The sequence below is a fragment of the Orycteropus afer genome, unplaced genomic scaffold (genome assembly GCF_000298275.1).
Source record: "Orycteropus afer afer isolate SDZICR_OR568_19922 unplaced genomic scaffold, OryAfe1.0 scaffold00282, whole genome shotgun sequence".
Taxonomy (NCBI): domain Eukaryota; kingdom Metazoa; phylum Chordata; class Mammalia; order Tubulidentata; family Orycteropodidae; genus Orycteropus; species Orycteropus afer.
This window is the reverse complement of record NW_006921869.1, coordinates 3781288-3809285: the sequence shown is the minus strand read 5'-3', so window position 1 is coordinate 3809285 and position 27998 is coordinate 3781288. Positions and strand designations below refer to the sequence as shown.

The following is a 27998-nucleotide window of genomic DNA, read 5'->3' as shown; positions in this document are numbered from 1 at the left end:
AAATCTTCACCCAAATCAAAATAAAATTAAATAAATAAATAAATAAAACCCCCCCAAAAAACAAAAAAGCTTGCAAGCTGTCATCTAGATGCAACGATGTATCTCTCCTCATCCAGAGCAAAGAAGAATGAAGAAAACCAAAAATTCATGGAAACAATTAGCCCTAGTGACTGGTACACCATCCGATCTGCAGCCTATAATACAACTATGAGACCAGAAGAAATAGATGGTGCTCAGCTACTACTGTCAACCACTTGGAAAAGGATCTTTGTAGGAGTTCCTGGTTAGACAGGGAGAACAATGTGGAACAAACTCAAAATCATTTGGAAAAAAAAGAAAAAGTGGGGAACAGGTTTGCTGGCCTGAGGGAGCCTGGTGGAACCCCTGAGACTGTGGCCCCTAGCTCCCCTTCAGGTCTGGAATTGAACGCACACCTGTGGCTTCCAGCCAAGCAGTAGACAGGCATACTAGCTGAGCATTTACCTGAGGTAGATACACTCCTTGGAGAGAATAAGTTAGAGAGAAAGAGGGGCTGCTCAGGCACAGGGAGACAGCTCAGGGGATAGGAGTGCATGGAGAGATGGACACTGGAAAGAGGTAACTATCTGGAGGAAGTGGGAGGGGAGATGTTGCATTGTGCTAAATTGTGGTCAGTGTCATGAGACAAAGTGTATGTGAACTGCTGTATGGAAAGTTTATTTGCTCTGTAAATTTTCACCCAAATTACAATAAAAAAAAAGAAAGAAAGAAAGAAAAAGAAAAATGATAAAATAAATTTAAAAAAAAGAAATGTAAAAAAATACATATATATTGGGTAGGGAGATGTCCAGGCATTTATCATCTCTGGTAGCATAGTGCCTAAGGCATTTGACTGCTAACCAGAAGGCTGGCGGTTCAAACCCACCAGCCACTCCTCAGAAGGATGATACCACCTCAGAAACCCATGGAGGGGTTGCTATGAGTCAAATTGACTTGACAGCAGTGAGTTTGGTTTTTTGGTTTACCATGTGTCAGGCAGTGGGCATGGTCTCATTAACCCTTTATCTGTGGTACAGAGAGATGAGGAAACTGAGGCTGGGCCTGTGACCTGCCCAGGTGAAAGAGCCGGCAGGTAGACCCAGCTTGGCCACCTCTGCATGATTGTCATGCATGCTGAGCTCAGAGGCCAGCCCACATGTCTTTTCCAAGCCTCATACCAGCTCTTCCCGCAGTAAGCTGAATGAGTGAATTAATGAATTCACCATACCCAAAGAATCTTCTTCTCCCAGGTTATTTGGTTGGGAGTTGTTGTTGTTATGTGCCATCGAGTCAGCCCCAACTCATAGTGACCCCTCCTTGGGTTGCCAAGGCAGCATCACTACAGAAGTAGATTGCCCAGTCTTCCTTCTGAACCACCAGCCTTCTGGTTAGCAGTCAAGTGTCTTAGGCACTATGCTACCCCAGTGTCCATCCAGAAATCTAGGCAGCACACTGAGCCCCTCCTTTGCCTTGCTTGCTCTTGCCCCTCGTGTGTTAGATTGGGTTCTCTAGAGAAACACAAAATCCAGCAAACCAGCAAAGCATATATATATATAGAGAGAGAGAGAGGGAAAAAAAATTATCTTAGGAAAATGGCTCACAAACTTATAGAAGCCGGCAAGTCCAAAGTCCCTGGAGGAAACATCGGGCTGGAGGCAGCCTTAGCTTCCGCAAGCGCAGGGGGCTGAGAAATTCAAGGCTGGCAGGCAGTACACTGGTTGTTGACTCGAACGAAAGATGAATCCAAGATCTCCAGGCCAAGCAGTGGGCTGCTCACTCACGGAAGTTTGTAGTCAGCACACCAGGTCCCAATCCACCAAAGAATGTCTCTTTTCCCAGGATGTCCCTGGATATACTGGAAGCAGGCCACACCCCTAGGGAAACTCCCCTTGGGCAGATTGGCCACTCAGAACACAGTCATCTGATCCCATCATGGGAACAACCACACAGAACTGGGGTCCAGCCAAGTTGACACACAGCTCCAACTATCATACCTTGCTCCATTCATTTAGAGAGGAAGACCACTGTGAAGAGATCTGCCAGGGCTTTTGCCTTCCTGGAGCTCAATGGACAGAAGAAATAAATGTTATTGTCAAAGGGGAAAAGCTCTGAAAGGAAACAAACCCAGAGAGGGTGAGTGGCCCTCCAAGAGAAGGGGTAGGGCTTAGGCACAGGGAAGAGTAAGTGCAAAGGCCCTGAGACAGGACCAGGTTTGACACTCTCCAGAAGATTCAAGATTGTGTGGAGAAGAGTGACCAGAGGGCACTTGAGTCTGAATTGTTTGTCCTAGCTGGATAAGAGGCCCTCAGAAACATTTTCCTTTCTCTTGGCATCCGGTTCATGGCTTCAGGCTCTGTGCCAAGCCTTCTCAGATCTGGTTGGATCTCTCAGTGCTGTAAATGTACAGTGGGCAAGACCTGAGGCTGTCCAGCTGAAATCCAAGGGTCTCTGGGTGGGGCAAATCAGGTTGTGAGTGGAGAGGCAAATCTAGTTGGGGAAGGATGATCTTTGGAGCATCACAGAGGACTCAGGATGCTTGACTGGAACCCCCTGCCTCTCATTCCTCTCTTCCCCCAGCTGGCACTGAGGAATGCCCTTCGCTACTTCCCCCTGGATGTCCAGGAGCTGCTGGCCCCTGAGTTCGCAGGGGAGCTGCGTCTGTATGGCCATATCTACATGTACCGGTTCTGCCCCAGCATTGAAATGAGGTGAGTGCTGGGGGACACAGCATTGGAGGAGGCATGGGAAAACTCCTGGGAGAGCCCTTGGCAGAGTCAGGGGTCCCTGAGAGTAAGCAGCAGGAGGAGTGAAAGCCAGTCTGGAGGCCCCAGGAGGAACATGGAGGTGGAGTACTGAGTAAATGCCCATCATGGGGGGCAGGGCATGGGGGCGTTGTGATGTCTAGATCAGAAACATGACCATGGTTCCCAGGCCTGGCTGGAAGATGGGGGTAAACCTTCTCAGCTGCATCTCTCAGTCCTGACCCACGTATCCTGGGGAGTCAGTCCCATACAATTATGGAGCCAAAATATATACACAATCCACTTATAAGCACCATTGTCTTGTAGTCCTATGCAAGGTAGATTTCTAACTCAGTAGGGCTGGGTGGAGCTTAAGATCTGTATTTCCAACAGTTCCTAGATGATATGCCTGGTCCCAGGACCTCACTTTGAGAATATTGCTTTTGAATATGCCAGCAGCCAAAACTGGATTTGGATAATCTGGAGAGCATTATTCTCCCAATAAAGGAGGAACCATGCACCTCATTCGTGCCTGTGCTCCAAGCCTGCACCTGTTGTAAAACTGGTGCCCAAGAAGTATTTGTTGAATGAATGAAAGAACAAATAAGTAAAATCCATCCAGATGTGAAGGCTCCTGGAAAGCAGATCTCAACTATACTTGGAATCAGCTTTCTCACTGCTTCTGCCAATGGGGAGGTAGAGAGGGAGTGCCAGCCAGTGCAGGGTGAGCTCCCCATTCCCAGAAGTGTGGGAGCTCAAGGAACTTGCCTGAGAACCAGATGATGTTGGCTTTAGTGATTCTGGAACCCCTCCAGCTGTAGGTTCCTGAGTAAGTTCTATCTGCCCACACCTGTGTGGTCAGATGGTAAGATGAGGCCAGGGTGGGCCCTGAGTAGGAGGGAGGCAGGTAGAAACCTGGAGCCTTCCTGCTGTCACACCTGTGGTGGACTTCAATTCCAGGGCCTACCCTATTGAGCAGTACCCATGCCAGACCAAGGCAGCTGCAGCCATCATGCACATGATCATGAACAATCTGGACCCAGCCGTGGCCCAGGTAACAACCCTGAACCAAGCCTGTGGCTGGCTCCTGGGGCAGCACCCAGCCCAGCACTGTCTGATAGAAATAGGAGAAACATACGTCTTTTTCCTTTGCTTTTTCCTTTTAAATAATAATGGATTCACAGGAAGTTGCAAAGATAGAACAAAGAGTTCCTGGTACCCTTCTCTCTGATTCCGCAATGGTTACATCTTAACATCAAAATCTGGATTTTGACATTGGTCCCTGGACATACATGCAGTTTTAGATTTTATATGGCCACATGGAAGATAAAATGAAACAGGTGAAATTAATCCTAATAATATATTTTATGAAACCCAGTATAGCCAAAATATGATCATTTTAGCATGTAGTCAATGTAAAAACTATTAATGAGACACTGTACATTGTTTTTTCACACTACATCTCTGAAGTCGAGGTACTTTACACTTAGACACTTCTCAATTTGGGCCAGCCTTGGTCCAAGTGTTTGTGACCCCATGGGCAAGCGCCACCAATCTGAACTATGCGGTCTGCCCCAGCGAGAGCCTGGGTGCACATCAAATGCGAGTATTGGAGAAAGGGGAACTTTTGGGGGAAGCTCCCTGAGTTCCTTGAGGGCTGTATGTGCAGAGATTGTGACCTTTTACCCATTGGTGAGAACTTCTTTGGCCCTGACCCTGGCCCTGACTCCACATCCTGGTCTCAGGCTGACCATAGGCTGAGATCCCAAGCTGACCCCATACCCAGCTCTGATCCTAATCTAGATGTGAGCCCTTAACCCAGTCATAGACTAGACCCTCTCCTCCCTATCCATGGCTCCATGGGGTCCTCCGCTGCCCCATATCAAAGGATATGTATCTTCTTCAGTTTCCCCAGGAGCTTGTGACCTACGGAGGAAATGGGCAAGTGCTTAGCAACTGGGCTCAGGTAAGGTGACTATGTGGCCTTCCCCACTCCCATTAGCCTTATGTGTTTTCAATTCATCTGGCATAGAAGGAGTTTACAGATCCTTGACTTTGTTACTTATCTTATTGCCTCCCTGCTGCATGAAGTTCCACCATTAGAACTTCTTTTGGGATGCTCAAGTTTATAAGAATGGACAGGAGCCATGTAATTGGAGGCTCCAGGAGTCACTAGAAAATCCTTGGGTAGCTGGAGGAATGGGGCTTGAGAGAGCCAGTTAGGGCCTGCAAGTGGCTCTCTGGTCCGGAATAGTTATTGGAGAGCCCTGGGCATGGAGCACACAATCACAGAAGCGCCCCTTTTTATCTCTTCTAGTTCTGGCTGGTCATGTCCTACTTGTCGCAGATGACAGAGGAGCAGACCTTGGTCATGTACAGTGGACATCCTCTGGGCCTTTTCCCGAGCAGCCCTAATGCCCCACGGCTGGTTATCACCAATGGAATGGTGGGTTCAGAGCCAGCAGATGACCTGGATTCCTATGGCCAAAGTTGGGCTGGGAAGCAGGGAGATACTTGGGCAGGGAGGAGGGCCAGGTGTCTTAGTACTCCCCACTGCCTGCTCCCATCTCTCTTTTCCAGGTCATTCCCAACTACTCCTCCAGGGCAATGTATGACAAGCTCTTTGGCTTGGGGGTCACAATGTAAGTCACTATTTCAGTTTATATATACTGTTTTCCCCTTGATAATGTTTGATTATAACATCAATATAGCAGTGTTAAATATAATTTTGAAAAATGCTCACAATTGCATCATTGTAGCATAATTAATTTCATTTTTCTTATATTCTCTAGTAGTTTTTATGTATATGTCTATAATGTTTATATACTTCTAAGCAAGTGAACATACAATTTTGGATTCTGCTTTTTTCCAATATAATGAAAAATTTCAAACAGAAAACTGGAACACCTACAAACACCTGCATGCTCACCACCAGGACTCTGTGATTAAGATACTGCTATGCATTTTTGACAAATGCATACTTGTGTAACCTGAACCTCTGTCAAGATATAGAACACTACCTTTGCCCCAGAATGTTCCCTCATGACCCTTTCTAGGCTATTAATAGCCTTTTGTTTGCTATACAATTAATAAAAACAAATCAAATCCACTGCCATTGAATCAATTCCGACTCATAGTGACTCCTGTTGTGTTTCCAAGGCTGTAAATCTTTACAGAAGTAGATTGCCTAATCTTCTTCCCACAGAGTGGCTGGTGGGTTTGAACTGCTGACCTTCTGGTTAGCATCCAAATGCCTTACCCACTATGCCACCAGAGCTCCTTATACAATTAATACACATTCCTCTCCCAAATTAGATTCCCAGTTAACAGTCCCCCTTTGTCCTTCCAAACATTTTTTGCATGTAGACCTATGTTAGTAGACCAGTGTAAACACCTCTGTATCTTGCCTTTCCCACTTTAACAATATAGCTTGCAGATTGTTCCATTTCAGAAAACATGGGTCTAACTTATTCTTGTTTTACTTGCAGTGTTTAATCGCACCATTTAACCCACTCACCTACTGATTTGGGTTTTTTCCAGTTGTTTGCAATCATAAACAATGCTCAATGAATGTTCTGATTCATACATCTTAGGGATATAACTCAAGGAAGATAACTATTTTTCTTTTTCTTTTTCTTTTGACTTGAGTGAAAGTTTACAGAGCATACAGCAGTTCATACACATTTTGTTTTATGACATTGACTGTAATTCCCACAATGTAACAGCTCTCTTCCCACTTCCTCCCTGTAGTTATCTCTTCCTTCTAAGTAGTGGCTGGTGGATTTGAACCACCAACCTTCTGGTTAGCAGTCAAATGCCTTAGGCACTATGCCAATTTTGAAAACATAAAGTTGGTGGCTGTGGGGAGCCACTTTGGGCACTGGGCTCATTCACATTCCCTTTGCCCTGTGGTGGGCAGGTATGGCCAGATGACAGCAGGCAGCTACTGCTACATTGGTCCACAGGGAATTGTCCATGGCACAGTGGTAAGAGGCAGGGAGCCACACTGGGGTGGTTCCTGGCCACAGGGGTGGGAGGTGGGCACTCCCAGCCTGCTCTTTCCTTAGCTCACCCTGTTGAATGCCGGGCGCCGGTACCTGGGTGTTGAAGACTTGACTGGGAAGGTCTTTGTCACCTCTGGACTAGGTGGAATGAGTGGGGCCCAGGCCAAGGCTGCAGTCATCGTAGGGTGCATTGGGGTGATAGCAGAGGTAAGCCTGGCCTGAATTCCTGATCTGTGTTCTTTCCCTGCCTCCCTCTCCTCTGTATTGCTCAGTCCCACACTCACCGCTTTTCTCTTGCCCTCCACTCATCCCCACGCCTGCCTCTTTTCTCCCTCTCATCCCTTATGCATCACTTCTCTCTCCCCTCACCCCATATGCATCCCTTTTCTCCACCCCACTATACCTACCTCTCTTCTCTCCCCTCTACACCTACACTCACCTCTTTTCTCTCCTGACCCTCACTCCTCTCTTCCACAAAGCCTCCCTGACCTCATAGGTTGGTTTTCTCTGGCAGCATAGCTTCTTGCCTTCAAAATGCCCATCACCTGGAATTGTCTATGCCCATTGGCTGGTCTCCCACAAAACTGTGACTGTCTGTGGGCTGGATCTCTTCCCTGTATCCCATCTTATCCCTAAACTTAACATGGTGCCCAGAATATGGAAGGGAAATGATAAGTGCTTGTGACTACCTCCAGCTCCAGCCACTCACAGTCAAATCAGGGAAATAGACATGTCCCTTCAACAGAGACAGGGAGCTTTCCCTAAGGAGAGGAAGAGAAACAGGAGGTGGAGGAGGTGAGGAGGTTTGAGATTAGCATTAGTGATGCACATCAGGGTGATTCGTACTTAGATAACCCTAAGCATGCCATACTTACCTGTATTTGTTAAAAGTGCATTTGGCTGCAGATAACAGAACTCCAATGGCTTACACAAACATAGTGCTGCTTTTCTTATACAACCAGCAGTTTCAGGGCCAACATCTCTAGAGATTCCTGGATACAAAATGGCCGTCCTAGCAATCTCATCCACATTCAAGGCAAGAAGAAGGGAGAGGTGAAGTGCTGGGTATTTTAATAGGAAGGAACTAACTCAGAAACCCCTTCAGTCAACATCTTCTATTATCTCATTGGTCAGTACTAGATCAAGTGAAGGTTCTTATCTGCAAGGGAGGATAGAAGCAGTGGGGAAGATTGTTTGTTTGTGTGTGTGTGTGTGTGTGTGTGTGTGTTTCCACATGGTTCATCTCCTGGGGCTGAGCCCAGTGTCCCATGACAAAATTTGGTTTTACTAATCAGGAAGACAGGAGAGAGAACAAAAACTGAGAAGGTAGCTCATTGCATGCCTGACCCTGTACTACAAAAGTGAAGTGATGGTTGTAGGGGATAGTACTTTCCCAGGTGATGGGGAGACCCCCAGAGAGAATTTAACCAGCTACCCTGTGTCTACGGTTCCAGGTGGATAAATCAGCCCTTGTGAAGCGCCACAAGCAAGGCTGGCTGATGGAGATGACTGACAGCCTGGACCACTGCATCCAGAGACTCAGGTACAGCTGCAGGCTAGACCCAGAGCCCAGACACCTGAGTGTGTCCATCTCGAAAGAGGGCTGAATGCTGGACTGCTCTGAGGAGGCCTGTGTAATGCTTGACACCTGGCTGTAGGTGGATACCCAAGCCAAGTGACTCAGAGGTGTTTCTGAGAGTAAGCTCCAACTTTTGCAAAGAATGTACCCTCTTTTCCTCACTGCTGTGGGCTCAGCACCCATCCTGAGCCTGGCATAAAGGAGGTGCTCATGTTTTTCCTCAGTGTGCCCCTGCTAGGCTTAGCTGAGTTGACCTTCCTCCCCATTTAAGGTCTTAAGTTGTCTGTGCAGCTTCAGGGGTAGCATGTCCCCTCCTGTTTAATGCCTTCCTAGGCAGTTTAGTGGAAACTTGGGAAAATGGCCCTGGATGCTTCTGATCCAATGCCATTTTTGAAACATTCTCTCAATCACTTTATTTTGAAGAGCAGAGTCCTATTTGGGGAAGATGTGTTAGTTCCATGATTCTCAAAGGCGGCTATAGTTAAAATCACTGAGGAGCCTTAAACCTGGTTTTATATGCACACTTTCAAATATACAGAACAGTTGAGAAAATAATATGATGAACTCCCAAGTATTCACACTACCCAGACTGGATACTATTTTGACAGAGGTCTTTCTAAGACATTAATTTGACTGCATTGCAACGAAACACCTTTAAAAATATCAGGTAGTGGTCCATTAATTACAGGAGAAATTCCAGACTTCTTGTGTGGCATTAAAGGCCTTGCCTGCTAGGGTTCCTCTCTGCATTCAGGCAGTTTAACATCCATACTGTACCTGCCCCCATGCACCCATTTCCAGCCACTCTGATATTTTTGTCATCTCTAAGTATCCCCTTCCATCTGACTCCATATAAAATTTGGGCTAGGTTAATTTCTCCTGACACATGCATGTGCCTGCACAACACATGCACACATGCATGCATGCACATGTACACACACACATGCACACCATACACATAGGCATACATGCACACATATACGTGCACACGTGTAAATATGCACACACATCCATGTGTACGTATACCCACAGAGATAATAAAATCATTTCAAATCAATTTAACCAACTGCCTTAAGCAACCTCTCTTGTCAAGTGTCTGATCTCTGAGCCGGGGAAGACACAACTGAGAATGGAATGAGCCTCTTAGAGGTTTGCATTTCCCTCCCTGCGGCTGCAGTTAGAATTCACTTTTCTTTCTGCCAATCACTTTAAGGTTCAAACTGGCCTCTCACTGCTTTATGATTATGTGCTGTTTGTTTTTTCTGGTTTATTAACTTTGAGCTCTGGGGTCAAAGGAGCATATTGGTCTCCTCTGGTACCTGTCAGCTGTACACAGCATTTGGGATGGCAAAACCTCTATTTCTGACCTGGTACCACACTATGATACTTACAGTTGCTTTGTGATACCTTCTAATACCTATGAGGGCTATTATTTATTTAAATTTTATTTCCTCCAAAATATGCTTTGATTTTCCTCATCCTTTGGTTTTCCAAATAAGTTTTAGAATCATTTTTAGTGAATTCTCTAATTTTCAGGATCATTTTATTGACTTCTAGAAAACTCCACTAGATTTCTAATAGCAATAACCCTAATTTCATAAGTCACCTTGGGGATAATCATCATCATTATCACGTCCATGCTCCCATCTGTCACCATGATCCCCCTACAGTGCTGTGTTTCTTGACATAGGCCCTAAACTTACAGATAAGACTTTTGTGAGCCACTTGGAACTTTTGTATTTTTGTCACTTTGTACTCAACTTGTGTTGGTGGGAGTGGAGGTTTGTCACAGAGCAGTTGTGGAATGACGGGGATGTCTGGTCTGACTTTGTGCCCTTTAGGGAAGCAAGGAAAAAGAAGGAGGTGCTCAGCCTTGGCTACCATGGCAATGTGGTGGATCTTTGGTGAGTGGGAGTGAAGGATGGGAGTGGCAGCCTCAGGGATCCCAGGTAACCCTCTCCAGTACAGGTCCTGATGCTGGCCAGGAGCTTCCACCTCTCAGGACCGAGGTTCCTTACCTGAGCTCACAGCTACCATCTCTGCTGGCCCTAGCAGCCTTCTTGCCAGAGCTCTTTCTGGAGGAAAGCCTGATTAGCCTCCATTCCTGGGTGCTGACCATAGAATGGCAAAAGTGCTACAGTCCCTTCCTCACCAACCCCTGACCTGGGGCCCAGATTCTGCCCTGCCCTGTACTAACCACCCGTATCTTTCCCAGGGAGCGCCTGGTACATGAACTGGATACAACAGGGGAGCTTCTGGTGGACCTTGGGTCGGACCAGACATCCTGTCACAACCCCTTCAATGGTGGCTACTACCCTGTGCAGATTGGCTTCTTGGAGGCCCAGAGCCTCCTGGCCTCTAGCCCCATGGCATTCAAGTGCCTTGTGCAGGAGAGGTACTATGGCTGGGCTGCTCCATATGTGTGTGTATGTGTTTGTGCACATGAGTGCATATGCACACATGTGCACGTGCACTGTGGGATGAGGCAGCCCTCATCTTGCTCTGACTTGAGTGTAGTTCTTCAATCACCAGCTGTGCAGTCTTGGGAAAAACCCTCAACCTCTGAGCCTCCATCTCTCCTCTGTCAGATGGCAGTCATGAAAATACAGGGCTTGTGGAAATGCTGGGGTCAAAATGAAAAAGATATTCCTTAAAAACTCCGGGCAGCTTCTGATGCAGTTGGTGCTCAGTGAATGCTGGTAGAATAGGGAGGCACCAGCCTGAGAAAGCTTTCAAGAGGCGCATTTATTTTTCAGTGAATGTGTGTTCAGAGGACTGCCAGCTGGTCTGGAAGGGCATAGAGGATTTAATGATACAGCAGGAAGGGAAGACATGGAGGCAGAAGTGAGCTTGGGGTAGCAGGCCCAGGGAGGAGAGAGCTCTCCAGATGATAGAGCAGGAGGGCACAGGGGCATTTGAGCTGACAGGGCTTCTTCTTGCAGCCTGAGGAGGCAGGTCTCAGCCATCAACAGATTGGCACAAAAGAACTTCTTCTTTTGGGACTACGGCAATGCCTTCCTCTTGGAGGCCCAGAGAGCAGGTGAGAGGAGCAGGGTGGCCAGGGATGTAAAGATGCCAGCTCTGAACAGCCTTCTTCTCAGCCAGGGAGCCTCATCAATGCCCATGCCCAGAGCAATGAGCTCGCTGGCTTCACATGCCTCTACCCCGGTCTTCTGGAAGCCAGTTCTGACAGGTGGCTTGGCCTCTTTGGGCCTCACTTTATTAATTTGCTTTAAGAACACAAAACACCATAAAGAGAGCAGGTTCAAGTCTCAGGCTGAGCTCCACTGTGCAAAAATGAAGCCTTATATATTTATGACAGAAATTTCTTTCTGTAAAACAGGCAATTTGTTCATAGAGTATAACATTCTAAAGGTACAAACAGATAAGTCTCCCTTCCAGCCTGTCTCCTGCACCCCATTCCCTTTGGGAGGGCTTCTGAGTGTCCACCATGAGATGGATTTGCACCTGCAGGAAAGTATGTACCCATCCCCCACTATCATACACAAATGGCAACACACTGCACAGGGTTCTGCACCTGGCTTTCTTTTCTACTTCTTATACTTGTAAAAGATTGTGGGGTCCTTCCTATTAGGACTAGAAGAACTTCCTCAGCCGTTTATGCCCTCTGTTGGATATCAAGCCTGTTTCTCATGTGTGGCTCCTATGGGGCTGTGGTGATAACCATGTGTGTCCTCACAGTTTGCAGCCCACACCCTCCCTGGTGAACCCAGGTGAGTTTATTTTGTTGCTCTGTCTACAGGAGCTGATGTGGAAAAGAAAGGGGCCAATAAGACAGAATTTCGCTACCCTTCATATGTCCAGCATATTATGGGGTAAGAGAAGAGGTGACTGTCAAGTCTAGGGTGCCCAGTGCCACCCCACCTTATCCAGGTCCAGGCTGTAGACATTAGGCTGGGAAGCCTATTCCTTTGACCATCAGCAGGGTCATACCCTGAGACCATAAAGAGAGTCATGGGGATTTCCACCATAAAATGCAAGGGAAGAGGGGCCTCCCAGGCCTCCAGGACAGGGCAGCAGGAATCAGCAGCAAGGTCACTCCTGAAGTGCACACCCAGTCCTAAATGGAGCCTTGGGAAGCTGTCTACCTCTGGAGTCTTGCTTGGGTCATGGACACCAGTGGAGCAGTGATAGTCTGATGCATGAGTGCCAGAAGCCCACACACCCTCCGAAACAAACATCAGGAGGTGTGGATTGAGGCCATGCTCAGGAAAAGCAGGGAAGAGGGGAGGTAATCAGGAAAGGTAACTTGGGGCCAAGGATAAAAGCTCTGGAAGACAACAGGAACTTCTCTTGTGGGCTAAGGGAGCTGCTGAAGACTTCCAGCTAGTTGGGGGGATGTGGGTGGGAGGTATCATGATGTTCTGGAAAATTTACCAGACTTCAATGTGCAGAAAAGAGAATGGAAAGGGATAGAGGTGAGAAATGCTAAATGCTATGTTGTGGAGTTCATAGTGGGGTGGGAGCAAGACCAGAAGTGGGCTGGGTCACTAGGTGGTGGTCTGGGGGCAGCTGGGGTCTCTTTGAGGAGGACAGTAACTCATGGAGGAGGCATTGACTGATGATGGGGAGTGTGGTGACCGGAAGTCACAGAGGCCATACAATGGACATCCAGGTTGGTCACTTAGGAAGGGACCTAAAGCAAATTTATTAAAGGCCAAGTCCTCACATTTACTTGTTTCTCCCAAATACTTATTTTTAGTTAATAGATTTTCATACTGTCTTTATATCAACAATTTAAGAAAGTTTCTACTTGCCTGAATCCCAGTTCCCTGTGACTGCAGCCAAAGAAGGTGCGGAGAGAGGGGACTGAAGGACAGAGAGAGAGGGACTAAGAGAGAAGAGGAAGAGTGAAGAAGAGCTGAGGAGGCACTGAGAGGGGGTGGAGGGCAGGGAGAAGACAAATATATAAGGCCATCTTTTGAATGCAATATATGCCAGAATGCCCCAAAGAGAAAATATGCTGACAAGCATGCTCACCCACTTACCTCATTCCTGTGGGTGCTCCTGTCTCCAGCCTCAGGCTTACTAGGAGGGCAGAGCAGGTGTCCAGAGTGGGGTGGCAGAAGCAGGTTCAGAGTAGCCAGGCATGGGCTGGCAGACCTTCAGGGGCCTGCATGGTGATTCAGGGCCCCTGGGGTAGGGATATAACAGAAAAGAGAGAGGAGGGGCAGAGCTGCCTCACTGGCCAGTTGCCCCAGGCTGAAGTGGGCCTCTTGCTCCCAGCCTGCAGCTCTGAAGCTTCCTGTCCAATTTAGGGGCAAGGGACTTCAGCAAGAAGTCTGGAGACTCAAGTCTCACCTCACTACAGTTGCTCATACACTGTGCTCCCTGCCCCAATTAGCACTCATCCTTCACCTTCAGCTCTGGAGCACCTGCCAGCCACCCTTCTGGGGTCATGATGATGCCACCCATGCATTCCCAGTGTGATAGGCCATTTTCCATTGCAGAGACATCTTCTCCCAAGGATTTGGGCCTTTCCGCTGGGTGTGCACATCAGGAGATCCCCAAGACCTGGCTGTCACAGACCAACTAGCCATGTCTGTGCTAGAGGAGGCCATTGCTGGTGGAGGTAATATAGTTGGGGGGATGCTTATGGGTGGGATGTTTCCCCAGTCCTACCTCCATGAGTAGAGGCTCTCATCTGGCAGCTATGGCAAATTCTATCCAGGACCCCAGACCCTGATAGCTTTGAGAACCTGAGGGGCACTCAGAGGGCTGCACAAAGGAACTCTAATAATACTGAGGAAGGTGTGGAAGATAATGATCCGCAAATATTATTCTGAGCCTGTTGTCCAAAGCTTCTCATTGTCAACCATTCTCAATGGGCCCAAGCCCCTTTGTTATCACAATGTTGTGGTGCAGTGAGGAGCATAGGCTCCACATTCCAGCCCAGCCTCTGTATTACCAGCTCTGTCAAATCAAGACCCCTTGGTTGCAAGGGGCAGAAAGCATTCAGAGTGGCTGGTGGACTAGGGTCACTGAGAAATCACACACAGGGCTTATTGGATGCCCGTCTCTGAGTGGCCATAGACCTAATATATGATGTTCCCTTGGTCATGTCAACTTCCTTCATCATAGCTCCCATCGTGCCCCATCATGGACCCATCATACCCCCATAACACCTTAATCACAGACCCATCACAGCCTTCATCATGGTCCCATCACAGCATCCATCATGTCCCATCACACCCCCATTACAGTCCCACATGACCCCATAATGCCCTGATCACAGCCATCATCACAGCTCCAACACTCCCCCATCAAAGCCCTCATCACTGTCCTGTCACAGCTCCCATCATGTTCCCAACAAGGCCCCCACCACATCTCCATCACACCTCCAACACTACACCCATCATGCCCCATCACAGCCCTCATCATGCTCCCATCATGAGCTTTATCCCTGTTCCATTACATGGCCCCATCATGCCCCATCACACTCCCATCCCAACCCTCCTCACTATCCCTATAATGCCCCCATAATGGTCCCATCATGATCCCATCATGCCTCCATCATAGCCAAATCATGACATACATAATGGCCCCATCACAGCTTCCACCCATCATGTCCCAATTACAGCCCCTATCACCACCCCAATCATGCCCCTCACAGCACTCATCATGCCTCCATCATGGTCCCATCACAGCCCTATCATAGTCCCATCACACCCCCAATCATGGCCCTCATCACCATACCATTATAACCTTCGTTACAGCCCCAATTACAGCCCTTTTCAAGGCCCCACCATGGCCCTCATCACCATCCCATCACAACTCCCCCTCACAACCCCCATAATAGCCCCCATCATGGCCCAATCACAGCCTCCATCAGGGCCCTCATCATGGCCTGATCATGGTACCATCATGTCTCTCATCACAGCCTATATCATGACCCCATCACATTTCCGTTATGGTCTATCAGAGCTGAATCACCACCTTATCATGGCCTTTATCATATCCCCATCACAGCCCCCATCATGGCCCAATCAGGGACCAATCATGGTCCCCATCACAGCCCTCATTACAATCCCATTGTAGTTCTCATTATAGCCCTTATCATGCCCCCATCACACCTCCATCATGCCCCCTGTCAGGACATCCCCGTCATAGTTTCATCATAGCCCCCATCCTGGCATCATCACGGCCCCCATCACTGTTGCATCATAGTTCCCATCATGGCCCCAATCATGCCCCCCATTACACTTCTACCATGCCTCATCATGGCCTCATCAGAGACCCATCATGGCCCTTATCACAGCCCTCATCACACCCCCATCATGGCCCCATCACATCCCCCATCACAGCCCAATCACATATCCCTCATGCCCCCATTAGGGCCCTATAGTGTTGCCCATTACACCTTCATCATGCCTCCATCACAGGCCCCATTACAACCCAATAAAACCCACTTAACACCCCCATAATCCCCTTCCATGACACCTCAATCAAGCCCTTACCTTAGTCTCATCAGAGCCTCCATCACAACCCATCATGGCCCCCATAACACCCCAATCACAGCCCAACACAACCCTCATCATGTCTCCCATCACGGTCTCCATTATAGCCCCATTACATTCCCTGTCACAGCCCAATCACATACCCCATCATGCCCCAACCATGGCTTGATCATGCCTCCACCGCAGCCTTCATCACAGCCTCATCACGACCTCCATCATGTAACTATCACATCAAAATCATGCTCCTTTCACTGCCTACATCATGGGCCCAATTACGGCCCTCATCATGGTCCTATCATGGGTCCCATCATGGCCTCTCTCATGGCCCCATCACACTCCCATCATAGTGACTATTAAGGCCCACATCAAACCCTCTTCACAGTCTCATCACACCCTCATCACTACTCCCATCATGGTCCCCATCAAGCCCTCATCATGCCCTATCACATACCCCCATCACGTCCCCATCAGGGAGGTCCCATCATAGCTCTGAACACACCCACTTCATGGACCCATCACACCTTCCTCATGCCCTGTCATGTCCCCCATCTTGTCCTATATCACTGCCCTCATAACAGCCCCATCGTGGATCCCATCACGCACCCATCATGCCCACATTGTACCTGTCATGCTCCCATCACTGCCCCTATCACAGCCCCATCACATCCCTATCACAGCCCTCATCAAAGTCCCATGTGCTCCCATCACACCCTTATCATTCCTCCATCACAGCCTTCATTACAGTCCTATCACAGCTCCCATTGTGGCCACTACCATGGCCCCATGAAAGCCCCATCACAGCACAATCACAGCCTCTGTCACCACTTCATAACACCCTCATCATCCCCCCACTGTCGTCCCCATTACAATCCCAATCATGGACCCCATGACAGCCTCCATTACTCTCCCATCATAGCCCCCATCATGCCCCCCAGCATGCTTATTATGTGCGGGATCTCAGGTGCATCCACTGTAACTGGCTTTTGTGAGATTGCAATGCAGGGGGCTTCCCTGTTCTGCCTTCTGTGCCTACCATGTCACTCATATTTTTATGTCAGAGTTTTTTAAGTTCATCTTTGACTTTGCTGACACAAAGTGTTGATCTTGGCTTTTTACTAGGATGATGGTGTTCTCTTCATGTCTTGTTCTTGTTTACTGGATTTGGTATTATAGTTTATTACCTGGAGGAGACAAGGCAGTTAGTTTATGAAATGTCCTCATCTGTCCAGCTCTTGTTCCCACAGTTGCTCTGATGGTTTTCAGCAAGTCTAGGCTAGAAGGTCTGGACTGGCCTTCTCTTCTGTATCTCTGTGTGGGATGTTGGGCCTCACTTTTGCTGATTGCTCTAAGTTCCCAGGGAGCATTTTAACCCTGTTCTCCCCTATCCTACAGGATTGTTATGTTTTGGAGTCAACACCATAGCAGTGAGTTTGGGTTTGATTTTGGCCAGCATCCTATGTAGGTGGGCTGGTCTCAGGCACACAGATCTAGGGCAGGGAAACCAGGCTGAGGAATCAGTCTGGGGATTAGACGACAACCTATGTGGGGAGGACACAGGCTGGGACAAGGCTGAGTGTGAAGGGACAGGTAAAGCTGAGGGTGTTCTCTGGATGATTCCTCCTGAGGCCACCTCTGACTCAAGAATAGCTCAGCATCTCTCTGAGGAGCAAGTCCCACCCTGCCATCCCTGCTCCTGACTCCAGTGAGTGCTGGTGGATGTTTTAGACCCAGCTATTAGAAAGAAGCCTTGGTTTGTTGTGCTTGCTTATATTCATGATGATGCTGTGATGTCACTGGATGTGGAGCTGGAGGGGACACGTGTGGCCACCATCACATTAGTCTCTACTGTGCACTCAAAGACAGAACCAGCTGTGCATACACATAGCACAGCGTAGTCAAATGGTTATGAGGTGAGGAGCTGCAACTATTGCCTTTGCTTTTAATATAATTTATTTAGCTGTAAGTTTATTTAATTAAATGGTATCTGTGTTTGACAATGAGCTTATAAAATTCCTGACGAGTTAGCAGTCTGTGCTCATAAGCACAATCTACTCCAGTGCACCACAGTGGCCACCTCTTCCCCATGCCCTGTGTATTCAGCACAGCTGGTCTCTGCCTATTACTGAAATGGGCCAAGTTGTTCTTATCTCAGGGCATTTACACTTGTTCCTTCTGCCTAGAACTCTTCCCTCTGGCATTCACGTAGCTGGTTCCTCCTTAGCATTTAGAGCTTAGCTTGAGTGTCACTATCTCAGGGAGGCTTCCTTGGTCCCCTGAAGCTCCCTCCTAGTCACTACCTCACCTACTCTTATCATCCTCTTTGCTTCCCAGTGCCTAATACAGTGTCTGCATAAAGTTCTCACTGCAATTGAGTCGGATCACTAAGGCATTTGACTGCTAACCAGAAGGCTGCCGATTCAAACTCACCAGCCACTCCTCGGAAGGAAGGTTGGGCAATCTACTTCCATAGTGATACCGCCTCAGAAACCCAAGGCGGGGTCGATAAGAGTCAGATCTGACTTGATGGCAGTGCGTTTGGTTTGATCACTACGGAAGTAGATCACCAACTCTTTATTCTGAAGAGAGGCTGGTGGGTTTGAACCACCAGCCTTCTGGTTAGCAGTCAAATGCCTTAGGCACTATGCATAAAGTTAGCACTTCATAATTGTTTGCTGAGGGAATGAAAGTATCATGCTCTGGACTACACAAGTCTGTGCATTATTTCCTATGATCATTGACCTTGTTTGTCCACAGATAGACCCCTGCAACCACCTAGGCCTATGCCCCCAGAATCTCTGCTGTGGGGCTGGAATAGAGTGTGTCCAAACACTGAATCAGGGGTTGCCCCATCCTGCGGCCAAGCATGCAAATGACCTGTTCTTTCTACTGCCCACCTCAGTGCTCAGTGACTTTTCAGGTCTCACAGTGTAGGCCACCTTCATGCTGCCTCTGCCTGGGTGTCTTCCTTCTCCTTTCTGAGCCTGCAGCTGACCACTGCAGAGCTGCTGTTGACCTCCCTCCCCGCAAAACACATGGCCTACATACACACAATTGTCCAGGCCCTCTGGTTCTGCTGGTGACTCCTCAAGGCACACCCCGGGAGCAGAGGCCCATGAGTCCTGTCTCTTCCGAGGGGATCTCCCAGGAATCCCCTGCTTGCCTTGCAGCTGTATGATAGGATGAGACTTAGCACCCCCCTCAAGTCCCTTCTCAAGCCCTCTCCTCCTGAACAGGTGAAGTTAGGGAAGGACAATGGAGGTGGCCTGGTGTGGTGCTAGGCACAGGGATCCCCTGACCTCTGACCTGGACTCAGCCTATTTGAGGGTGGGTCTGTGCCACTGAGACAGGAAGAGGAAGAGGGGCAGGGGCTCTGGAACACCTGATAGTCCTCCCCCTTCTCCACCTGCAGTGAACTCCTCTGTGAAGCTGCAGTATATGGACAACATCCACTGGATTCGGGAGGCTGCCAAACACCAACTGGTAAGGGGCTTGGGGCCTGTCAGGTGATAGGGGTAGGTCTCAGGGACTTGGGTGAGGTCACAGGTGCTTGGTTGCCACTGCCTATGTCTGACCATCAGATGAACTTGCCATTGGCCTGAACTGGCAGATGTGAATCCCAAGCTTAGGAGGTTACACACTGGACTCTGAATGTTCATAGGGCTCCCCCTGCCTCCAACGGTGGCTGCTAGGAAAAGCTGCAGCAGCATCTTGCCCAGGGCCCTTCAGAAGTTGTTGGGGCTCTGGGCAGCCAGGTAGTGCTTCATTCTGTCACTCCACAAATAGCTTCTGCACAAGGCAGCCACATGTAGGGAGAGGAGGTGGGTTCCGGAACCAGGCTGCCTGGGCTCAGACTAATCCACCATGTCCTCATCTTTGTGACCTTGGGCAAGTGGCTGGGACTCTCTGAGCCACCTCTGAGAGGAGGCAATGACATGACAGTCCTTGCACCATGTGCTGTGGGCAGGATTTGAAGGGGCATTTGTGTGCCAGACACTGTGCCAGGTGTCCCGTTGCATAGATGGGTGTGTCCCTGCCTAGTTTCCGTAGGTGTAAGTGTGATGAGGAAAACTAGCCAGGAAGATGTGGACATGGACGCTGCTTTATGTAGAGTGGTCAGGACAGATCTCTCTGAGGAGCTGACATTTGAGTTAAGCTCTAGATGCTGAGAGAGAGGTAGCCTCATGACCATCGGGTCCAGAGGCCAGGAGAGGACTGCCTACGCTTTCCTAGGCTTCTATGCTCAAATACCCTCCCCTCAAACTTCTACTTCATCCTCAAGCAGAGATTTGCATGTGAAATTTAGCCACAGAACCCTTTATGCTAGCAACGGTTTCTCTGACCATGTTGAGTTCAAGATGCCCAAGTCCACTGGGCCAGGAGAAGGCTGAGGGTAGAGTTAGAAATATATTTAGGTTCAGCACTGAGTGGACGAGGGGCCCTGGGAATGAGATGTGAAGAGAGAGTAGCAGAGCCTTGAGGAAGAGGCTCTAGCATGACAGAGCAGGCGCTTCGGAGAGATGAAGGGTGAGGGCATGTGGCATGGCAGCCAGACTTTTCTACAGACATGTGGGCACAATTCTGTTGTTTGTGAGATAAAATTATTCAGAGATTGTACTCTTTCTACTTATATGATGTGGCCTTTCTCCTGAGACATGATGGTCATTGTGGAAGGTAATCCTTTTTAAAAATCACAACTTATTTTCTTTCAAAGTGCAAGCTTGACAAAGTTGGCAGTCCTATATCAGCGCCTCCCCAATTTTTTTCTGGATCCAAGAAATCTGAAAATATTTACAACATTGATTTATACTATAGTTTTTCCAAGAAAGATTTGAGGCAGCTGGCGTGTAAGGCTGCTCATTAGAAGCCTTGAGAAAGGAAAAATCAAGTAGATCAGCCATCTGGGCTGACAGCACAGCATGTCTGAGTTCTATGTTGCTTGTGGTCAGGTGGAAAGTCAGTGCTATTTCTGGTCTCCTGCCACCTCTCTTCCCTCTCTTGGAATGAGCTTCCAGGGCAGCTGGAGTGGACACTCTGAAAGCTCTTTGGGGAATCCAGGGATTCTCGTCTTCAGCACTGCTGACATCTGGGACCAAGTCTTTCTTTGTTGTGAGGTACCCCTGACCTCCATCCGTGACAGCAGCACCCACAAATGTCTTCAGCCATTACCAAATATCTCTGTTTGAGAACTAATGGGCTAAACAGTGATTCATTTTCTTTTCCCAAAGCCTTCATTTCCTAGGAAAATCCACTACCTATTATCTCCTAGAGATACTAAAGCATAATTGCTGTAGAGCACCAAGACAGACACCACACTGAGCTGAGTCCCAGCCATGCCACAAGCCCCTGTGAGGGACACTAGGAGAGGACTGCTCAGCCTCTCTGTAAAGTGGAGCTTGTGATGACAGTAACAGTCTCCTCCTCCAACACTCACAGATGATAGGCGGCGTGTAAGGCACTGGGAGTTATGCAAGGCACCACCCAGAGTAACACTGGATATTGATGATATTGTTATCATGGGATGGACTCCAGGCAATGCATTATATTCATTATATGAAATATCTCCACAGCCAGGTGGAGGCAGGGTGTTGGAGGCCCATTCAGGGTGAACACATAGGTGATAGATTTGGGGGAGCCCAGACTGCATGTGGATACTGGAGGGCTGGTGAGGCTGTCTGATGGGTTGAGTGCCAGGACTTCTCTCAAGCCTGGAGGTCTTAGACCTACAGCACCCCTGCAGCATCTTCCAGGCCCTTCCTCAAGACCATATGGCTACTGTAGGAGCACTGGTTCTGGCCTAGGTACTATCCGTGTCTCCCCACACACCATGTCCTAACATGTTGGCTTCTCCTGGCAGGTGGTAGGCTCACAGGCAAGGATCTTGTATTCTGACCAAAAAGGCCGTGTGGCCATTGCTGTGGCTATCAACAATGCCATCGCCCATGGGAAGATCAAGGTAAGGTGTCCTGTGCTGCCCTGTGTGGCTTCCCAGCCCTTCCCATTAGCACAGCCCATCCTGGCTCAGGACATGGGGCTCTTGTCTATACCCCCTCATGTCTCAGGAACAGTACATGAGCCCTCCTCTGGCTGAGACCTAAACTGCCACCACTTTAGGGATATGGGTTTCACTATGGCTTTCCCTGTGGACCAGCCCTTAGAGGATCTCGGAGATGAGCCACCTCAGACCAGCTCTACTCAGAGAGGGAAGGGTGTGAGGTGACCTGTGAGGGGGTAGAAAGGAAACAGTGAAGGGGCAGGAGTCCTCCTGGGTCCCCAGGCTCTGTGTGTGTGTCCACGTGGGGTGGGTGACTGGAACTGAGAGTGGGAGTAGCGTTCACTGGATGATGAGGTCTGACCTCAAATCCAGGCTCTGACACTGTCACTTGTGCAAGTCAGATGCCCTCTCTGAGACTCAGTCTTCCTCTTTTGTGAAAGGAAAAATTAACCTTAAAATGTATTTGTGAGGATTAAATGAATCAGCTTTCAACATAGCTCTTTTAAATTACCTTTTTAAAATCATGGCAAACATCACCAGCTTTACCCGTTTTCCCATGGATCTGCCCAATCCTTGCCAGGACGCAGTGGAGGCTTCTCCCCTGTCTTGCATGCTTTGGTTCTCTCTGTATCTCTGCTTGGAAGAACCAGGAGTGTTCATGGTCAGCCATGAAAAACAAATCAAGGCACATGCACATGAAAGCTGCCCTGTGGGAGCCTGGCAGCAGAGAGGGTGGACCTGGCCTTCTTGAGGAGCACCCCCATTCCTGATGGAGGGCCTCCAGTCCCCCTCCAGGCTCACTCACATCCGGACTGTGGTTAGCCTGTCAGCAAGGTGTGGGGGACGTCATTTTAACCAAATGCCTCCTCTTCTCTGCACCAAGCCCCATTCTAGGCAGAAGTACAGCCCTGCCCTGAGCATGGGGACATGACCATGCCATAAAAGCACCTACATTCAGATGAAGGCAGACTAACAAGGCACAACTAATGTGCAAATGACGAGATGATTTCAGATGATGAGGACACTGTGAAGGAAATCAGTCAGGTGATGAAGTGGGGAGACATGGGAGTGTTGTGACTTTAGTGGGTAGTCAGGATAGTCTTTTCTGACTTGGTGATGTAAGGCAAAGCCCTGAATGGCAAGAATGTGCCAGAATATCTGGGAGAAGCTGTTCCAGGTAGAGGGACCTGCAAATGTAAAGGTGAAAAGTGGGGACAAGCTTGACCTGTCCAAGGAAAAGAGGGGGAGGCCAGAGGAGATAACCAGCCAGGACCAAGTAGCAGGTGCTGAGGGGAAGGGTCTGCAGGGCCTCTGGATTTAGGAATACTGGAAGTTTTCAAGCTTTCAGCAGGGTATGTCCTCATAGTCCTTGTGGGGAGGGGTAATAGGCAGCCTGTGACACTCTGTGAACACCTGTGATCAGTTGGTGTTTCGTTCTGCTGTGTGTGGGGTCGCTATGAGTCAGAAACAACTCAACAGCACCTAACGACACAACAACAACATCATTCACCAGGGTTCTGAAAAACCACACGCTGTTGGCAACAGGCCATCTGTGAGTTCTAAGTGACAGGCCAGGGATATTCACTCCCCTGGGGTTAGAAGCCATCTTCTTATTTTTAATCTAATGTTTTTAAACAGATAAGACTGCATGTGATTAAAAAAAAAAAGAAAAAGAAAGAAAGAAAGAAAATCCAAAGGCAAATGAGAACCCAGGGAAAAGCCAGCCTCCTTCCTGTCCCCTACCCAGACACCTGGACAAACCCCCTTTTCTTGGGTGCATATATAAGCATATATGTATCTCACATGCATGTATCATACACTGTTGGCAGCCCTGTGGTGTCTTGCTGACAAGGGTCTATTTTTAAGGGGAGGGATATAAAAGGCATTTGGTTGGCCTGATACCTAAACCCCACCTTCCATGGGGCAGCTGCTGTGGACACCTCTTTAGCTGATATCTCACAACCTTCCATGTTGCAGGCACCAGTGGTCCTGAGCCGAGACCACCATGATGTGAGCGGTACAGATAGCCCTTTTAGGGAGACCTCCAACATTTATGATGGCTCTGCCTTCTGTGCAGGTGAGAAAGAAAAATATTTTTAAAGTATTTCAATATTGGATTTGGATTTTGTTCAAAAATCAGTGGATTCATTCAGCCATTCGTGATGTTGAGAAAAATGTTCTGGAGCCCGAGAGACTTGGTGTAGGGTGACCAAAGGGTTCCAGTTTTAAAACTCAGCCAGTAAACAGACCAAGTGGTTACCCTAGACTTGAGTGTGTATCTTGCCAAGGGATCGGCAAGGTGCTTAAAATTACTGAGCCTCAATTTCCTCATCTGTAAAATGGAAATAATAGTACCTACCTTAAAGGGTTGTTACAGAGATGTAAAGGAATGAATACATGTGCAGCACTTAGATCAGTGCCCTGTCGTGAGTGTTAGCTGCTGCTGCTACTACCACTACTGTTGTTGTTGTTATGTGCCATCGAGTCGGACCTGACTCATAACGACCGCTCCTGAGGTTTCCGAGGCAATATCACTATGGAAGTAAATTGCCCAGCCTTCCTTCCGAGGAGTGGTTGGTGGGTTTGAACCGCCAGCCTTCTGGTTAGCAGTCAAGTGCCTTAGGCACTATGCTACCAGAGCTCCACTACTAGTATCACTATAATTATTATATAGACAGTCCCTTGGTTATGAATGAGTTTCATTCCTAAGTCTATCTTTAAGTCAAATGTGTATGTAAGTTGGAACAGTTAAGTATGGTTTGTATCTGACATCAGTTAGTCAGATGTTTGTCTTTGTATATAGTACATAGTGTTCCTTTTTGGGCATAAAAAAACATTAAAGAAACACCTCCAGATACATTAAAACGTCTTTGACATAATCATCATCATAGTAATGTTTTGATGCATGTCATAAAGTAGTGCCCATTTGTTATTACTAATCATTGTGTGTAGGAGCTCTGGTAGCATAGTGCCTAAAGCACTTGACTGCTAACCAGAATGCTGGTGGTTCAAACCCACCAGCCACTCCTCAGAAGGAAGGTTGGGCAATCCTACTTCCGTAGTGATACTGCCTCGGAAACCCAAGGAGGGGTCGCTATGAGTCGGGGCCGACTCGACGGCAAATAACAACAACAACAACAACAATCATTGTGTGTACCTCAAATTTTTTATATAATAAACTGTGCTAAAAAAAGGATATTGGGTTGGTTCATAACTACAGGTTGTATGTAAGACTGGTGTTCAGAACTTGGGAACAGCCTGTGATCATTATAGAGGCTACAGGGCTTTCTCTTCCTGAAAGGAGGCTGACACAGCTCTCTCATTCCCAGTGCTTAAAGGTTCACAAGGATGAGATCCCACAGTAGAGTTGGATGTTCAGGAGTACCATCTGCATCATTTTTTTCAAGAACTTGGTTCCATTTCATCTAAGTTATGAAATTTATGGTGATAAAGTTGTTATTCCCTTATTATCCTTTTAAAGTCTGTGGGGTCATTTGTAATGTACCCTCTTATTTCCCAATATTGGTAATTTGTATCTTCTCTATTTCTGCTTGGTTACTCTGGGTATGTTTATCAATTTTATTGATTTTTTTTTTTCCAAAGAAGAAGTTTTTAGTTTCATTGATTTCCTCTTCTTTTTTGGTTTTTGGCCTTACAGAACAGAATTTATTGTCTCACAGTTTTGGAGGTTAGGAATCCAAATCAGGGTGTTGGTTCAAGGGACGGATCCTTCCTAGTAGGAGCCCTGGGCATTCCTTGGCATGCCTTGGTTGCTTGTAGATGTATCTTCATGTGGAATCTGTCTTCTCTCTGTGTGTATCCTTCTCTATGTGTCTGCTGTTGTTGTGTCTGTCAAGTTAATTCCAACTCACAATGACCCTATATGACAGAGTAGAACTGTCCCATAGGGTTTTCTAGGCTATAATCTTCACAGGAGCAGATTGCCAGCATTTTCCTCCTGCGGATCTGTTGGTGGGTTAGAACCACCAACCTTTCAGTTAGCAGCCAAGCAGTCAAACGTTGTGCCAGTAGGCTCCTTTTATGTGTCTTTACTCCCCTTTATAAGACCCTACTCAGAAAGTATTAGGCTTAGAACCCACCGTACTCTGATATGGTCTCATTAACATAGTAAAATAAAAATCTATTTCCAGATAGAGTCATATATATAGGTTCAGGGTTAGGATATCATCAACTTTCTTTTCTTTAAATTGTATTTATTTTATCATTGTTGAGAATATACACAGCAAAAACATACACAATGTTCAACAATTTCTATATGTATAATTTAGTGACGTCAATTGCATTCTTCAAGTTGTACAATCATTCTCACCCTCCTTTTCTGAGTTGTTCCTCCCTCATTAACATAAATTCACTGCCCCCTAAGATTTCTGTCTAATGTTTTGAGTTGCTATTGTCAATTTGATCCCATATAGATGGTTCTTAAATGAACATAATACTCAGGACAGAACTTTTTAGTAGTTTAGCTAACCTATTGTTCAGTTTTAAGATTTCAGGGGATATTTTTGGTTTGACTTTAAAGATTATCTCAGGGCAATAGTCTCAGGGATTCATCCACCTTGATAGTCTATAGTCTATGATAATTTGAAATTCTGTTCTGCATTTCCTCCCTTTATAAATTTGTTTCCTATTGCTTTCCTGTTATTGAATCCATTGATTTTTGCTCTAATCCTTAGAATTTTTTTCCTTCCTCCTGCTTTACTCCTTTTTCTCTGATTTCTTAAGGTGAAAGTTGAAGTTATTGATCTGACACCTTTTTTCTTTTCTGATGTTAGGAGCTCTGGTAGTGTAGTACCTAAGGCACTTGACTGCTAACCAGAACGCTGGTGATTCAAACACACCAGCCACTCCTCAGAAAGAAGGTTGGGCAATCTACTTCCGTAGTGATATTGCCTCGAAAACCTTAGGAGGGGTCGCTATGAGTCGGGTCCAACTTGACAGCACGTAACAACAACAACAACATTGTTGCTACGTGTGATTGAATCAGTTCCACCTCATAGCGACCCTGTGTACAACAGAACAAAATATTGCTCAGTGCTGTACCATCCTCACAATGTTTGAGCCCATTATTATAAGCCACTGTGTCAGTCCATCTCTTTGAGGGTCTTCCTCTTTTCCGCTGACACTCTTTTCTAATATAAGCCTTAAATATTACATATTTTCCTCTAAGCACTGCTTTAGCTGCATCCTATATTTTTTAGTTCAGTTCAAAACATTTTGTAACATCCCTTGAGGCTTCCCCTTTCACCTATGAGTTATTTAAAAGTATGTTTTCCTTTCCAAGGTTTAAAGGCTTTTCCAGATATTTTTCTATTACTTTTTCTGGTTTAATTTCATATGGTCTGAGAACTTACTTTGTTTGATTTATATTCTTTCAAGTTAGTTAAAGTTTGTTTTGTGGCCCAGAATATGATCTATCTTGGTGAATGTTTTCTGTGCACTTGAGAATATTTAAGGGCGCTCTGGTGGCATAATGCCTAAGGCATTTGACTGCTAACCAGAAGGCTTGTGGTTCAAACCCACCAGCCACTCCTTGGAAGGAAGATTGGGCAATCTGCTTCAATTTGGTCATTTGGTGGAGTGTCTATAAGTGTCAATTTGGCCAAGTTGGTTGACAGTGCTATTCAAGTAACCTAGATCCTTACTAATTTTCTGCCTGCTTGTTCTCTCAGTTCCTGTGAGACGAGTGTTAAAGCCTCCCACTGTATTTGTAGATTTTTCTGTTCTATCCATTTTCAATTCTATCCATTTTCGCCTCCAATATCGAAACTCTATTATTAGGTATATACACATACAGTGTTATTATGTCTTCTTAGAGAAGTGTCCTCTTTATCATTATGTAATGTCCCTCTTTACCCTTGATAGTATGCCTTGTTCTGGAATCTACTTTACCTGATATTAATAAGGCTAGTGTTAATTTCTTATAGCCACTGTAAAAAAAAATACCACAAATTTAGTGATTTAAAACACAAATTTATGGTCTCCGGCAAGATGGTGGACTAGACAGAAAGACTGCACAGACCCTCTCCAACAAAGAAAAGGGAAACCAATTAACACAGACACAGAAAATAATCTTGGACCCCTAGCCTTGAAGGGAAGGATATAGAAGTGGACTAAACCCCAACTAGCAGAAGAATTTGCATGAAAATACCAAAAAAGGAGACATAT

General features: G+C 47.1%; 1 protein-coding gene across 1 annotated transcript in view; it reads left to right on the top strand.

Moving 5' to 3' along the window:
• The window catches only part of UROC1 (urocanate hydratase 1), a 77655-nt gene that overhangs the window by 29634 nt on the left and 20023 nt on the right, over positions 1–27998 (top strand). The window contains exons 2-17 of the mRNA XM_007950610.2: positions 2596–2726; positions 3720–3813; positions 4666–4725; positions 5077–5205; positions 5340–5401; positions 6679–6745; positions 6827–6970; positions 8218–8306; positions 10184–10246; positions 10558–10737; positions 11285–11382; positions 12106–12178; positions 13814–13935; positions 19230–19300; positions 21675–21773; positions 23790–23889. Coding sequence (XP_007948801.1) covers positions 2596–2726; positions 3720–3813; positions 4666–4725; positions 5077–5205; positions 5340–5401; positions 6679–6745; positions 6827–6970; positions 8218–8306; positions 10184–10246; positions 10558–10737; positions 11285–11382; positions 12106–12178; positions 13814–13935; positions 19230–19300; positions 21675–21773; positions 23790–23889 — 1582 coding nt within the window. The remainder of the gene's footprint in view (positions 1–2595; positions 2727–3719; positions 3814–4665; positions 4726–5076; positions 5206–5339; positions 5402–6678; positions 6746–6826; positions 6971–8217; positions 8307–10183; positions 10247–10557; positions 10738–11284; positions 11383–12105; positions 12179–13813; positions 13936–19229; positions 19301–21674; positions 21774–23789; positions 23890–27998) is intronic.